General features: G+C 39.4%; 1 protein-coding gene across 1 annotated transcript in view; it reads left to right on the top strand.

Annotated features, from left to right (window-relative positions):
- Nucleotides 1-16,949, top strand: part of CTNND2 (catenin delta 2) — a 942,908-nt gene that overhangs the window by 871,301 nt on the left and 54,658 nt on the right. The window contains 1 exon segment of the mRNA XM_082382599.1: nucleotides 16,022-16,232. Within this exon segment, the coding sequence (XP_082238725.1) occupies nucleotides 16,022-16,232 (211 nt within the window).

Genomic DNA, 16,949 nt, shown 5'->3' with positions numbered 1-16,949 from the left:
TTTCCACCCTATTTCACCCAAAGTAGCCCCATCGGCTGCTAAGCAGGCAGCCACTCTGCCCTTCACCACAGGATGGGGCTCAGCCACTTAATTTTACTGGTTAGAACCAGCAAGGATGGCAGTCCTGAGTGTCCAACTAAAAAGGAAGGAAAGAAGAGAAGACAGAAAGCCCTGCTGACACCTGGATTTCAGACTTCTGGCATTAAGAACTGTGAGAAAATAAATTTCTGATAGAAATAGATTTCTAACACCCTGAGTATCACCAACAGTGGCTAAGGGGACACCTCCCTGAAGTTCCAAAGTCCTCTCCAGCTTCGCTCTGGCCTGAATTCCTTGTTGAAGAACAGAGCCACCAGATGGTTCTATGCTCTTTCCCAAGTCATGGTTGCCCTTCCTTGAACCTGGCTATTTATTCCAGTCCCCGCCCACCTCTCAGCTCCTGTACTTGACCTTTGCAATTTGTCACTGGAAGGAAAGTAGTTGGTGCGAGACCGCCAGGCAGCTGGTGGAACTATGTTAGCCCTAACTGGCCCCACTGAATCTTCACGCCTTCAAACAGGCTAATGGCCCATACCTTCTAGGAAGCATATACTCCAAGTTTCTATTGACTTTGAAAATAAGGTAGCAGAGACTGTTGCTACTGGTTTATAAGATGTACATAGCAAAACTTTTCTGTAACATGAAGACTCCTAATTGTTTTTGATTGATGCTTGGCGTGGATTTGCATGGATTGTTTTGGTTTGTTTCGACGGTGCTGACCACAATCACTGCATTATCATAATTAAGTTGTTTGTACACCAGAGTTCAGGCTCTTGGGTGATCCTTTTAGATTACGCCAAGTCAGCTTGACACAGTGCCGGGGCAAAACCTGCAGTGTCCGTTCTAGAAGTTGACACTGCTAAAGAAGTCATCCTTACCAAAAGAATGGCCCTCTCATCACCACACCTCACTGCCATGAGGGCAGACAGCCAGGAAAATCAGATTTCTGAAGATGAATGCATACTTCAAGTTTTCAAAAACTGCAGCTGTTTAGATAAGAAAACTCAGACACCAGCCACTTTGCTGGGCTTTAGGGCAACTGATCTGCAGAAACCCTGTGTCTAATATTTTCCTGCCTTTTTTAATCTTCCCTACAATCTCTTCCATTCACCGTATCTTCCTCCTTTGCTACAAGTGAAATCCCATTACAATAAAGAAATTGCCTAAGGACTATCCAGTTTTTTTCCTTTTCCTAGAATTTTGCAGTATTAAGTGTTGCTTGTAATAAATGTGTCATCAGCTGGGCTCAGATCTAATATTTAGTCATTTTGATTGAGTGGGATTAGTGGAAATAATCTTTGGTCTATATTTGGTCCTCTAGGCTCATTTTTTGCTTCTGCCTTTATTCTCTTTTATTCTTGTATTCTTTATCTTCATGCTTTATCTTTTTTCTATTTATCACCTTATGGAGAGTCCATATAATTATAATAATTGTTGATTTTTATTTTAGTATAGCACAAACACACCAAAGTTTTAAACTCATCAAAGTATAAATACTTTAAGTTTTAGTTGTACACACGGAGCATAAGCCTACAATATAAACACTGGAATTCTAGATACATTAATAATGCCAGCAATTCCATACAAAACGTCCACTGTGGTTAATTAATAAAGAAACAGGCAGTATTATATAGCCCAAGGTATTTTTACAGTTCATAGGAGGAATGCTTTCACTAGCTAGGGAATTTGGAGAAATATCTAAAACATGACCAGTTTTTATTAAAATAATTTAACATTATCTTTGGGTTCCAATAATGAACCCAAAATTGAAATTGGAATTCTGTCTACTATAAAACTATAAAAGATGCCACATTTCTTTATTCTGAAAAAAATTTTAAAATACAGGCAGAAACTGAAAAAAATAAGCTTTGACCTAGACATTGAGTTTTATAAATAAATTCTGTTAAAAATTTATCTCAAAGTGAGGACAAATGAAGAGAAGGTTTTTTTTTTTTTCAGAGTTGCTAAAAATTTATTTTCAACCCAAAATTACTAGATATGCAACAGAGTGATGTGTCTCATTCACAGAAAAAAAGGCAGTCAATAAAACCTGACTCGTAATGGGCCACATGCTGTGTTCAGCAATGACTTTAAAGAGGCTACTATAAAGAGAAGTTTTATTTTTAAAGAAAAGGTATCTTTACTGTTGTTGGTAGGGGCTGCTCTAATCATCTTATACCCATGGAAGGAGATTATCTCCTAAGCATAAGGAGACAAGGATCTTTTAAGACCTGGAACAAGTGCAGGTCCCTGGCATATAATTTAGGGTCCCATGATGTGTGTTAGAAGGTTAGAGTGATTGATGATCCAGATAGCCCCAAGATGCCTCGAGTTACCTGCAGTCTGAAGTTTATTTCAGCAGTGACGGTGGATCTTTCATGCCCTGGTTTTATAGAAGCAAAATCAGACCCTGGGGAACCAGTCACCTAAAGCCAGATAAGACCTACTGGTATCCAAAGCTCAATTCAGTAATATAAATTAGAATTAGAATTGCCTAGTAGAAACCAGTGCTTGGCTTGACTGGTAGGTACTGGGAAGAAAATCAACTTGGGACACAAAATTAAGTGAATTTCAATCAACGGACATCCTCATTTGAGAACCTGCACGGGGCATTCATCCATAAGCAGCTCATTGGTTAACGAGGAAAGTGGAATTATAGGCAAATAATTATAACTCCTTCTTCTGTGAGATTTATCTCTCTGGCTTGTGAAGTCCTCTGTGAACGAAGTATGGGGGTAGGGGGTGAATGTATGAAATCAGAGCAAGAAAAATGCATTTAGGAATAAAGTGTGTTTAGAGTGAGTGGCTCCCATCAGACAATGCTTAAAATACACTACCACACATTCTCTCCAGCCATCTTTTTGCGTAGTCGGAGCATTTCTTTTATTTCTGATTTTTATCAGCATCAAATCAAGTTGCTGTGAAATTAAGATGTCTTTGGTGGTACAGATCTGTGGGTATTTGGTGACATATAAGCATAGTAACAGGAACAGAAATGTAGCTGCCCTTATCCACCAGGATCACCCCAAGCGAGCCCCCCAGAACCCCAGTGCTCTGGGAAGGGAATGGGTGTCATGCACGAGAAGGTTTCTCTTTTCAGACAAATTTGGGAAACTCTAGGTTAAACTAAATTCTCCAAAGGGTTGCATTTTGTCTAACTGCAGGACTGCAAGAGGCTTCGCTTTGCTAATACACATTGTAAATTTCTGAGTTAAGCATCAGACACAGCGTTTCCCACGCATATGCTACAATGAAACCCTTTTTAGAATACAGCATCCTGTAGAACTGGAGTTCCAGGGATCTGTCACAGAGGTAGGTAACAACAGCAGGATAAATGTGAATGAATTCCCATCAGAGTCCTGTGGTTGCATTGTGTAGTCAAAGAGCTCATGTAAATTGTTTATTCATTTATCAGTAAACATAAGGTTATTAGATGTCATCCTGTCCTTGGTTTATATTATTGTTGGGAAGATTAATTACATATATAAGCTAACTAGAGGAAACTTCAGCGAATGTCTATAGAACAACTGAATAAATGAGTTACGGGGTAGGTGTCATACAGGTGGTACAGATTATACCTGTGAAAAAAGCTCAGAGGAGGGAGTGAGGAAGGCTGGTTGGAGAGAGGAGTTTCTGGCCAAGAGACTCATGGAAAGATACCAAAGCCAGGATACAGTCAGCTCTGCAGCCTTACACACATCATTTAATCTCTCTGGGCTGCAGTTGTCTTCTATACAAATTGGAAATTGTACCTGCCTTTTCTATAGCCCTAGGGAGATACAAAGTGGAAACTGAAATAGATGTGACTTTTCTTGAAAACATTAAACCACTCTCTAATGTAATCTATGAGTAGTAGCCCTATGTGCCCTTTATTGAAACTGTCTTTTATTTTGGCAGAGGGGTAGATCAATTTGAGAAAGCAAGAACATGGGAATGCAATGTTAAAATTCTTCATTAGGCTACTTGCATTAATCAATGCATTACTCTTATCCCAATGTGCTAATATCAGGCCAGAGGACTAACTGCAGGTTCTATTCCTGAAAACAAGCTTTTCTTACAGAAATACTGACCTCACCTTGTCTCAGACACACTATTGTCTGAAATTTTCATCCTAGGAGAGTTCTTGGATCTTTCTTAGACAGAAATCTTGACCTAAAAATAAAAAACCTTCCTAGGTTTCTCCCCTGAAACTAGAATCAGTGTTTAAATTTTCACCTCTACTTCCTTTCTGCTTTTAAAATGAGGCAATGAATTGAGATAATAATTTTTTTGCTATCATGCTTAATATTTAATCAAATTATTTAAATCTTGTTAAAATGTATTATACCAGTTACTTGCCTCATTTTCAATATTTCTCAAAAATCAATTTATTTCTAGTTCAAAAAGGTGCTTCAGCAAACCTCCTGTTAATTAACTGTGGTTTTTATTTTTAGAGTGATTCTTCTACAAATTATATATGCATATCTTAGCCACCTTCTTGTCCGTATTTCTACTCATTACCTTACTTCTTGACATTTCAACAATGTGAGAATTTCTCAGAGCCTAATTCAGTGAAATCCTCTGCGTAAGACCTCAAGGTGCTAAAAAATACAATTCCTCTTGTCTTCCAAACAGATGGAGTAGGTTATTTATTTGGAGATGGTAACTCTTGAAAGAACTGCATACCATATACCGCAAACCTATAAGATTTGCTTTACTCGACATTATTTCTATTCAGAGGGTTGAGTTACTGATTGCATCATTTTCTCAGACCAACTGCTTACCAATTCTGGCATGTGAAATAGGTTCTGATGTGTGTTATAAGGCTGTGCTTGTTTTTTCCAAATCATAGTTATTAGAAAAAAGCATAAGGAACTTTAGTGTTTCTTCCAGAATTTGTCTCAAGCTCTACCCACAGCAACCACTGGCTGATTCCTTGACTCCAGCTGATCTCTTCTTACTATGACTTTTCCTCTCTCTTTCTATTTGGATAAATCGTTAATTAAAGCAGCTAGCAGATACATAAAAGAAGGTTCGCTTTTTTTAAAAAACCAATGCATTTCATTAAATATTGATTCTAATCTGGCAGGAGCAAAGGGGCAGATGTAGAGATGAACAGGTCCCATTTTGGGAAAAAAGGGGCCGGCGTGATGAAACCAGAGGGTCAGTGTTGTCACACCCATTTTCCAATCTGAGAAAGGAAAGCATACAGACAAAAGCATCAAGAGAAAGGGATTTTTACTAACAAATTGTTGCAAGGGATCCAGACTTAAGAAAAACCAGCCTTCCACATTTAAAATAAAAAAGCACAAATGTACCATGGTTTGTAAGGTCACATCTTGTCCATTCATGGTGGACAAACAGCAGTTTTCTCACAAGATAATCATACCGTCTGTCACATATCAGTGTTGCAAACATCAGAGATGAAGTTGATTCAAAAGTCAGCAGCTGCTAGAAAATTACTCAAAGATTCATTCATTGGGATTAGGGCTAGAAGGGCGAGCCTGTGTTTCTTTCCCTTTCTCTGTTTTGGATTTGTTTCCCTGAGCTGGTTTCGAGTTTTGTTCTGTCTTCCTGATTCTGGATTGTGTTGAGCACATGATGTGTAGACAGTCATGATGGAGTCAGAACAAGGTACCAGTTTTCCTTCCTGATCCCTCCGATGTTGAAGTTCTGCCCCTACAGTGGCAGTGCAGATTTAACCACCGATGTTTGTGGTTTAGCAGTTTTCTGATTTGGGACCATTAATTTGGTGGTTGACCAGTTGTACAGACTTAAGTATATCAAGCAGTGTGGATTCATTCACAAAGACCTCTGTGCATGGTTATCAAAACTAGATCTATGTGATAATAAATCTTGAGAGTTAACTTTTGTTTTGTTTGTAGATCCTAGGTCTGTAATTTTGTTTCCTTTATGTAGCAGAAATAATTTATTCCCTTTCACCTCATCTACTGGGATCAATGACACAGCAGTGGCCGAGGCATTTCTGCCAGTCTTCACCTCCATTACCTATAACTCAGGGATTATTCCATTTCTCTGAGCTCCAACTTTTCAGTACTCCTGGCCGTGCTGCCTGTAGGGCTAGGATTCCTTAAGCCATACAACATGAGCCAAGCCAGTGTCCTAGGAGGATACTGTAGACCTCAATCCCACATATTAAATCTACTTGTTTTTAATGGGCTTGTCATGCCTAATTAAATGATATTTGCCTTTAAATGTGGCATCTATGGCATGGTCATGGGTACAGATTTGATTTTTTTCAATTATGTTCTAGTAGAAAGGAGGACAGATTCTAGTTCAATCTATAAAAACCTATGGTCAAAGAAGATAAACAGGTTAGTCAAGGCATTTTTATATTATTTAACTATTGTTTTAAGCAGTGTAGACAGGACCACTCAACATATGTTGTTATACTAAAAGGATTATTATTATTATTAACTTTTCCTGATAACTTATTACCTATTTTACAAATTTTCAAGAGATTTTTTCTGAATTCTGAAGAATTAATTAGAACAAGATTCCATTTAAAGAACGTTTCATCTAGTTTTTATACACATAACCTGTTAAATCAAGCATTAAAGAAAGAGGAAGTAGAAAGAAGAAGGATTTTATAATAAGCCCAACTCAAAATAGAACATGAACCACAACTAAATTTGTGTCATTTACTCTAAGTAATTAATCCTTGTTGTCTTGATCTTGGGTTAGTTCGAAGTCCAGATTCTCAAAGTGAATGAGTTCTGGAACCCTGACTCAATCCCTTGGTAGTCTGAAAGATGTTCATTTGTTTCGAGGATTTCAGCTTAACAGGAGTGTCTGTAACCAAGAGGCTATTTTCTATGGTATCAAGTGTTAACAGTACCCGTTAGAGTTCTTTGATCAGGCTCTTTTGATGTTTCTTCCAACAGACCCAATTATTGATCTGTGGTTCTGGCAGGGTCTTTAGGAGAGTGTGGGAGAAAATCAGAAACCACCTATTGATGATATGGCTGAATTGCTCTGATTATTTATTCATTACAAACAACAATATCAAACTTGAGACGAGTTTAGTTTTGTGAGAAGTTAGTCAGTGACTAGCATTACAGTAACTATATATTACGGACAGTGAGGGTAATGAAAACTCTCCAGGATCTTTTAATTTATTCCATAAAGAGTGTGTTAGGATTCCCACCAACTGAAAAGGCTCTTTTAAACCTAAAAATGGAATCTTTCTTTTATTGGCCATTATTTTTTATTTATTTAATTATAATTACATAATAAATAATTATTTATTGTTTTATTATAATGTTTCTTTTATTGCCATTCTTTAACATGAAAGGGAGCATGTTTCTAACTGAACTGAAAGGTTCATAACTGCTGAAGTATCATCCTAAGACTTGTCATCACTAAGGAGGTTGGGTTTCTCTTTTTTTCATTTGCCAGGTCTTTTTTTTACTGAAGGCTTGATAAACAGGACAGCTCTTACAACAGTAATAAACCAAACAAAAACTTGCAGAATGCCAAACATTCCTAATTATTTCTAACAAACATCCCTTATTTCATAAGGTGATGAAGAAAACTCTTTGATGTTACCCAGCAGCAGTCTGGGAAATGCCAGAGACAGTTTAGATATAAAAGACATTTTTTTAAAGTTTTATTAGTTTGACTCTGGGGTGTAGATTTGGAGAAGGCAATTTCAAAAAGAGCTATCAATGCAGCTCAATATTAAAAAAACAAACAACTCAATCAAAAAATGGGCAGAAGATCTAAATAGACATTTCTCCAAAGAAGACATACAGATGGCCAAGAGGCACATGAAAAGCTGCTCAACAGCACTAATTATTAGAGAAATGCAAATCAAAACTACAATGAGGTATCACCTCACACCAGTTAGAATGGGCATCATCAGAAAATCTACAAACAACAAATGCTGTAAAGGGTGTGGAGAAAAGGGAACCCTCTTGCACTGTTGGTGGGAATGTAAATTGATAGAGCCACTATGGAGAACAGTATGGAGGTTCCTTAAAAAACTAAAAATAGAAGTACCATACGACCCAGCAATCCCACTACTGGGCATATACCCTGAGAAAACCATAGGTCAAAAAGTGTCATGTACCACAATGTTCACTGCAGCTCTATTTACAATAGCCAGGACCTGGAAGCAACCTAAATGTCCATCGACAGATGAATGGATAAAGAAGATGTGGCACATATATACAATGGAATATTACTCAGCCATAAAAAGAAATGAAATGGAGGTATTTGTAATGAGGTGGATGGAGTTAGAGTCTGTCATACAGAGTGAAGTAAGTCAGAAAGAGAAAAACAAATACAGTATGCTAACACATATATACGGAATCTAAGGAAAAAAAAAAAAAAAAAGGCCATGAAGAACCTAGTGGCAAGACGGGAATAAAGACACAGACCTACTAGTGAATGGACTTGAGGATATGGGGAGGGGGTGGGGTGAGATGTGACAGGGTAAGAGAGTGTCATGGACATATATACACTACCAAATGTAAAATAGATAGCTAGTGGGAAGCAGCCGCATAGCACAGGGAGATCAGCTCGGTGCTTTGTGACCACCTAGAGGGGTGGGATGGGGAGGGTGGGAGGGAGGGAGATGCAAGAGGGAAGAGAAATGGGAACATATTGTATATGTATAACTGATTCACTTTGTTATAAAGCAGAAGCTAACACACTATTGTAAGGCAATTATACTTCAATAAAGATGTTTAAAAAAAAAAAAAATCCAAAAAAAAACAAAAAAACAACTCAATCAAAAAATGGGCAGAAGATCTAAATAGACATTTCTCCAAAGAAGACATACAGATGGCCAAGAGGCACATGAAAAGCTGTTTAACAGCACTAATTATTAGAGAAATGCAAATCAAAACTACAATGAGGTATCACCTCACACCAGTTAGAATGGGCATCATCAGAAAATCTACAAACAACAAATGCTGTAAAGGGTGTGGAGAAAAGGGAACCCTCTTGCACTGTTGGTGGGAATGTAAATTGATAGAGCCACTATGGAGAACAGTATGGAGGTTCCTTAAAAAACTAAAAATAGAATTACCATATGACCCAGCAATCCCACTACTGGGCATATACCCTGAGAAAACCATAATTCAAAAAGACACATGCACCCCAATGTTCATTGCAGCACTATTTACAATAGCCAGGACATGGAAGCAACCTAAGTGTCCATAGACAGATAAGTGGATAAAGAAGATGTGGTACATATATACAATGGAATATTACTCAGCCATAAGAAGGAACGAAATTGGGTCATTTGTAGAGACGTGGATGGACCTAGAGACTGTTATACAGAGTTAAGTCAGAAAGAGAAAAACAAATATCGTATACTAATGCATGTATGTGGAATCTAGAAAAATGGTACAGATGAAGCGGTTTGCAAGGCAGAAATAGAGACACAGAGGTAGAGAACAAACGTATGGACACCAAGGGGGGAAAGCGGGGGGGTGGTGGTGTGATGAATTGGGAGATTGGGATTGACATATATACACTAATATGTATAAAATAGATAACTAATAAGAACCTACTGTATAAAAAATTAATTTAATTAAATTTTTTTTAAAAAGCTGTCAGGAGACACAAGATATAAGTTCCTAGTGCCTAAAGACAGAAAGTAACTGCTGTTTTGTTCAGAACTTTCCCATGTAAACAAGCATTCAAACTTTTCAATAAGCAAACACTACCATCTTGAATGCCTCACCTCTTTGGTCGGAAAGCCACATAAACCAGTTTTAAAATATAGATTTTTTGCATATGTTTTCTCCCCTTTTGTGATAAACTGTTCCTATTAAATGTCCTTAAAGTGGCAGATTTTTATGAAACATTAGTCTCCAAACGTTGCCAAAAAGAGAAAGGAAAGAGAAAAAGGAGCTAGCCGCATTGCAGAAAGAGCTGTGACCGCCCACAGAGTACTGTGCTGGGAATCCTTGGTAAGGGCTAACAATTTTCCTTTGGCAAAGGAGGAAAAGGCTCTTTTCACATTTACCCGTAGACACACAGTCACAAGGAAATCAGTGCCTCACTTTTACATCTTCAACCACTGAGCAATGTAAATTCAGTGTGGAGAGAAGATTCTGGAAGATGGTGGGTGGGAAACCCAGGAATCTGCCCCCCGCACACAGACAGCAGTCTCACCGGCAGAATCTGTCCAGTGTAACTATTTCGGAACTCTGGAGTCTAATGAAGGCTTGCACCTGTTAGAGGAAAGCTTGGACGGTGAATTATGGTTAATTTTGGTCATCTTCAGCTCTTAGCCCAGTAACAGCTACCCATTCTCACACCCAGCCCTTGGCAGGCAGCTATACACATGTTCATGGGGAGCTTGTATGCAGCTGGTGGGAGCTAGGGTGGGCAATAAGGGATCCGTCCTCTAAATACTGGGCACTCTGTGTTCAGATTGTTGCTACTGATCATGGAGTTGCAGACACAGAGGCAGCTGTTGTTACACACGCTCCCCAGTTGTCGAAAACCCCTCCCTCTCCGGCTGAAGTGACTTCCAGGGAACTTAAAGGGCTGGTGCCCTTCCCTCCCCCTTCATTGTTCTCTTTTTCCCCTTTTGGGAGCCAGATATTAAAGATTAGGACATTCAAAAGCAAATGTGTATGTGAGGGAAATTAGAAAGTCACCACGTAGGACCAGGGAAAGGCACAGGTTCAGAGAAGACCTGAGGAGACCTTCAGTTTACACCTCAGCACACAGACATCCTACAGCAATTAAAAACAAAACCCAGCAAACCCGCACAAGGGGAGGAATCTGAATTCCAGGGTTGCTACGTTGTTAGATTGCAGTGTCCAGTTTTCACCGAACAACAACAACAAAATCACAGTGGATACAAAGAAACAGGGAAGTATAGCCCTTTCCAAGGGAAAAAATGAACCAACAGAAACTTCCCTGAGAAAGAGCAAGTGGCAGAAGTGCTAGACAAAGGCTTTAAAACACTGGGTAATTATAAAAGCTAGTCTTATTGTAAAAACAGTTTGTAACTCCACTTTTTTTGTTTTTTACATGATTCAAGAGAATAATGCATTTTAAAAAATTATTAGTCTAAAAGCTAGTATTATTGTACCTTTGGCTTACAACTCCATATTTTGTTTTCTATGTACTTTAAGAAAGTGACGCATTAAAAAAAGTTATCATTTTATGTTTTTGGACACAACATATATAGAGATGTAGTTTTGTGATACCCATAATTGAAAGGGTTGGGGGTGGAACTATAAACGAGCTGAGTTTCTGTACATTATTGAAGTTAAACTGGTACAAATGTAAATTGGAGTGTTAAAACTTTAGGACATTAAATGTAATCCACATGGTAACCACAAGTAAAATGGTTACAGAATGTACACAAAAGGAAATGAGAAGGGGGTTAAAACATTTCACTGCAAAAAAAAAAAAACAAACACAAAAGAGAGAGTAATGTAGGAAATAAGGGACCAAAAAAGCTACAAGGCATGTAAAAAACAAATAGCAAAATAACACAAGTTAAGTCCCTCTTTACAATAATTATTTTAAATATAGAGGGGTTAAACTCTCCAATCGAAAGACAGAGATTGGCAGAATGGAAAGAAAAAAAAAAAAACATGATCCAACTATATGCTGTCTACAAGAGACTCACTTTAGATCCAAAGACACATAAATTGAAAGAGAAAGGATATTTGTACACCTCTGTTCATAGTAACATCGTTCACGATAACTGAAATAAGGAAGCAACCCAAGTGTCCACCAACAGATGAATGGATAAGCAGAATGTGGTATATGCATACAGGGGAATATCATCCAGACTTTAAAAAAAAAAAAGGGGATATTCTGATATATTCTACAATATGAATGAAGCTTGAAGACATTATTGCTGAACAAAATAAAGACACACTCTATGGTTCCACTTATATAAGATACTTAGAGTTGTCAAAATCATAGAGATGGAAAGTAGCACGTTGGTTGTTAATGGATGATGTGGGGAGTTATTGTTTAATGGTTTAATAGAGTTTAATAGAATTGTAGTTTTGCAAGATGAAAAGAGTTCTGGAGATACGTGGTGGTGATGGTTGCACAACAATATGAATTTAATCAATATCACTGAACTGAACACTTAAAAGTGGATAAGATGATAAATTTTTATTATGTGTATTTTACCACCATAAAAAATGGAAGAAAAAAATTAGTTTAGAGCAACTCAGCAAAAACTCGCAGGTCAGTTTTAGCATCTCCAGAAACAGGAAAGCCAAAGATGTGCTAAGACCTCATAGACAAAGGAGTTGTAATGTTCCTGATCCAGGGCTGTTCTCAGCTGACATTTTTTTTAACCTCTTTCCTTTAATGTTGGTTTGAGAGATTTGAGTTTACCAGAGTGCATCACAAAGACCAGCTATACAGAGGACCATATGAACGATCCAGAGTGATATACAATCAGCTTAGGAAAGGACTCAAGATCACAGGTGGTTAGCCCATAAAACCACTCACTACTCAATATTGCCACCACCAGTGGAGAAACCAAGGGGTAGTGCAGAAATCAATACCAGGAATAGGCTTAGTGCTGAAATAGAAACAGAAACAGGCACAGTCAGTGAGAGCAAAGCTCTGTTATCTCATCGTGAAATTCCCACCAGCTCTTATGTGTACAGGAGCTCAGCAAGGAGCTCTGCTCTAGGGCAACACAGTTTGTTAGGTCCCCTGAGTCCATCCACACACGTCCACATGCCCACCAACTCTAAACAGAAGACCCCAAAAAGAAACATAAAGAGAAAATAGTTTTTAATTGTAAATTACAAACACACCTGCCCACACACAGGGCAGGAAGGGTAGCAAAGTTACAAGGTTACAGTTAGTCCGTCACTGATAGGAACAGTAGTTGTTTTTTTACACAATTGTAATATGTCCAATAGTCATCTCATATCAGTATTACACATGTCAAAGATAAAGTTATTTTCATGAGAGGCTAAGTAACTTCAAAGAAATGGCCCGAGGATTCATTTCTGTTGACAATTTGAGCAACACAGAGTGACCTTTAGTTGTTGGTGGTGGTGGAGTTGTATTTGTTTTGTTTTCATCTCAGGGAGCATCTGTCTTAATCTCGGAGCAACATGCTTTTCTTTTGTAACATGTGATGCCAATGAGAGTGGATAATGGAAAGCATCTTGGTTCCCAGTGGTGGCAAGGTATTCACTTTGTTTTCACCAATCTAAGTGTCTTTTGAACCTGATGACCTGTTTGTCTCTCCCATGGGATTTTGCTCTGTGGTTCTCCCATATGATGTTCACTAGTTGTGCATGTTTTTCTTTTTTCTTTTCTTTTCTTTTTTCTTTTTTTTGGCCATAGCGTGGGGCTTGTAGAATGTAAGTTCCCCGATCAGGGATTGAACCCAGGCCCCTGCAGTGAAAGCGCCAAGTCTTAACTGCTGGACCACCAGGGAATTGCTAAGCATGTTTTCCTTTGTGTGGAAAAATAAAATAGAAATCCAACTTGCCCATTATTATTAAGTTTCAGAGTTCACTTGATTTCCACTACCCGCCTCATTATCCCCGCTAGAAATTTCTGAATCCTCTTCCCCTGCGTTACCGCCACCGTTTCACTGGGCTCGAAGCCTTGTCTGAGGACTCTCCATCATGGCTGCTCTTCTGTTCCTGATCCCCTGAGGGCCAGGTCTTTGTAGGCACAAGTTCCTTGCTCTCGTCCTGAAATATTAGTCACCTGCTAGGTGGTATGGTCAGCATGAGTCACTCTGTGATGTTAGGCTGTGTCATGTTATTTACTTATTTTTAACCCAAGTTAAAGCCAGAGGAAGGGGGAGTGGTCTTCAGTCTGCAGTGGTTGGTGGCACCCGTTCTAAGACAGGAAGCTCCTCTATTTCCTGGCAGGCTTATCCACAGGGTGAGGCCTGTACTCTTATGCTCTCCTCCTCTCCATCCTCACAGCCTCCCAAAGCACTGCTGAGCCCCAGGTGCCCTTGATGTCCCTGTGCCCATATATATATGGCAGTGACTCCTGCTGTTTTCCACACTGGGGAGCACATGCAAAATGACAGTATTTGTCCAGCACACTGGGGCAAGTCGAAGAGGCTGCTCTGGGGAAAGTGGTGGTTCCTGCCACTTGAACATCATGGCGACACCTTGCTTCTCATTCAGGGCTCACGGGTTGGGAAGCTGTGTAAGATGAAATCACACTTTCAAGTCTGTTGTAATTTTTTAAATGATGATAACAAAAACTAAAAAAAAAAAAAGCTCTAGCCTAATCCTCTCCCTCTCATCATTTTTGCTCTCAACTTTGATGATGTCCAAGGCCACACAACCAGTCTTCTGTGCTCATTCAGGAGTGGGGATGCCCCTGCATGCACAAGGATTGAGAGAGTTTGCTGCTTCCCTCCTGCATCACTTCCCTGATAAAGAATGCGCCCATCTTCTCACTTCTGTGAATTCAAGTTGGTCTGACAGTGGTTTGTGCGGGGTTAATGATACAGTCTCCAGCCTGCTGAGCTCAACAGAACTAAACTCGTAGCCCGAGCTGAGTGTGATTTAATGATGAGTAGGTAAAACCCGGTGCTCAGAGGACTATCTTGTACAAAGGATCTTCTCCAACCTGTCTTAGGTGCTGTCATTGGAAAATAAATATGCTACATTTGGGGGTTTTCAGGCAAACCATTTTTGTCAGACACTTCTCGGCTGTTGTCAAGTGAATGAAGACACTTTCCTATTTCGGTAATTTAGACATCAGCATTTTTTTTTCATCCAAGCTAAAATAAGCCACCTAAACATAGGATACGAGCAGATACCAAAATTACGAAGTCTTATGTTTTATTTATTACTGCCTAGAATTAAGATGTCATTGCCTCCTTCCATGGTTCCATTTCCTGCCCCCCAAGTACCACATGCCAGAGAATTAAACAGCAAAAGAAGTTATCCTTTAGAGACCTATAAGGAGGAAAAATATTTAAATGGCTTTTAGGAGCTACCTAAATATGTCTAATTGGGGGATGGGAGACAAGACAGGAATTTAACTTCGGACACATGCCGATTCCACCTGAAAAATTTAAGAACAGGCAACTTTGCTACAGGCATTTCTTTACTTAGTTCCAGAAGTAAATTAATGGAACAGAATTGGAAGCTGCAGGTGGGATGAATTAATTGTCTTGCAGGGTTATTGGCAATGCCTAAATGGCTTTGTAAACTAAAAGTATTCCATAAAGATGTCATTATAAGTACCTCTATCATGGGGAGTAGCATAATTAATAATGATAAAGTGAATTAAGGAAGCAAAGTTGCATTTTATCTTATTTTTTCCACGGGAAGTAAAATATGTCAAATTAGTAAATGTTATATGGTAGAACCATTCAATAAAATCCCATCAGAGAGACAGATCGATCATCCAGTTACCCTAGTTCAAAGGACACCTACTTTTATATATTGTTTGTAAAGTTTCTCTCCCTTCTTTAAATGTTTCTCTTTGCTTTATAGGGACCAGAATGCAGATGTCATATATACACACATTTTTGTGATTTGATTCTTATTTGTTAAATAATACAAGTCCCAACATAGCTCCCGTCAAGGCATTTTTGAGGTTATGTTAGAATTACCCTATGTTTTCCTGACTTCTGTGAATAGCAAGCAGGAACCCACCGATTGCTAACCTCTATTGAGTCCTGAGTCCAGGGTTATCACTGTGTGTTAAGTGCTTCCCACACATTTCTTCTCAACAGCCTTGTAAGGGAGGTACCATTATTCTTGCTGAGGCTCAGAGGCATGAAATAACTTGTCCAAAGAGTCAGTCCCACATCCGCCCAGCACCAAAAGTCCAGACATTCGCTGTGAAGAAATACCGTTTTCTCTGTGTATGTGTCCACAGTTACCCCATAAAGAATAATCAGTGATGGGGAACAGACAACATTGCATTAACGTGGCCTCTTGTGTTCTCTTTTTCACCCCCATCTCCACCTCTCCCTCCACCCTCTTCCTCTGTTTTGACCGCATTTCAACTCTTCCCTTCGTTTTCTTTCCCAAAGGCAAATACGCCATGCGAGACCTGGTCCATCGGCTTCCAGGCGGGAATAACAGCAGCAACGCGGTGAGCAAGGCCATGTCGGATGACACGGTGACAGCCGTGTGCTGCACCCTGCACGAGGTGATCACCAAGAACATGGAGAATGCCAAGGCCTTACGGGACGCCGGCGGCATCGAGAAGTTGGTCGGCATCTCCAAAAGCAAAGGAGACAAGTAAGTCAGACGGTGACTTCCTATCACGTAGAATTGGTATTGGTAGAATCGGTTCTAAGTGTGCCCAGCATACCCTGGGTATGGGTAACACTACGGGACGTCGCTGGGAAGCACTGGTGTCTGATAATCAAGAGAAGGAAAACAGCAGATGGTTTCCAGTCTTCCCACCCCACAAGGAAAGCTGATCTTACTAGTAATTTTGATTTGGTAAATAACTCATGACTTGGTGAGTCCTGGGATGTTAGTAAGATAGGCTTGACAATCCAGCGTCCAGTCTAGTGCCTAGCATGTTCCTTCCATACAGAAGAGATGACCCTGATTCACGAAGGTGTTTGGTGGCAGCTGTTCCTCTGTGGCTGCAAGTCCAAGTGTTGATGACGGATCCATATCCTTTTGTTCTGTGCCTCTTCAGTTCTGCATAGCAAGTCAGGGAGGATGGGGGAGAAAACGGTGTGACGGAGTCAGAGAGAAATCAGCGTCCAACCAGCACCCTCCCTTACCAGCTGTGCCTTTGGGACAAATGATTGAATTTAACAAGTCACTGTGCTCATACTTTCCAATCTAAAACTGAGGGAGGGGCTGTCATAAAATATTTCCTGAAAGAAGTAATAATCAAGTCTTAAAGACTGAATAGAAATTTCCGGGGCAGAGGGGATAGAGGCAGTGAGGAAGGAGGGCTTTTATGCCAATGGAATAAAGAGAGAAAAGGCTCATGTC

This window comes from Balaenoptera borealis (genome assembly GCF_965194805.1).
Source record: "Balaenoptera borealis genome assembly, chromosome: 2".
Taxonomy (NCBI): domain Eukaryota; kingdom Metazoa; phylum Chordata; class Mammalia; order Artiodactyla; family Balaenopteridae; genus Balaenoptera; species Balaenoptera borealis.
This window is presented reverse-complemented; position numbering and strand designations above follow the sequence as displayed.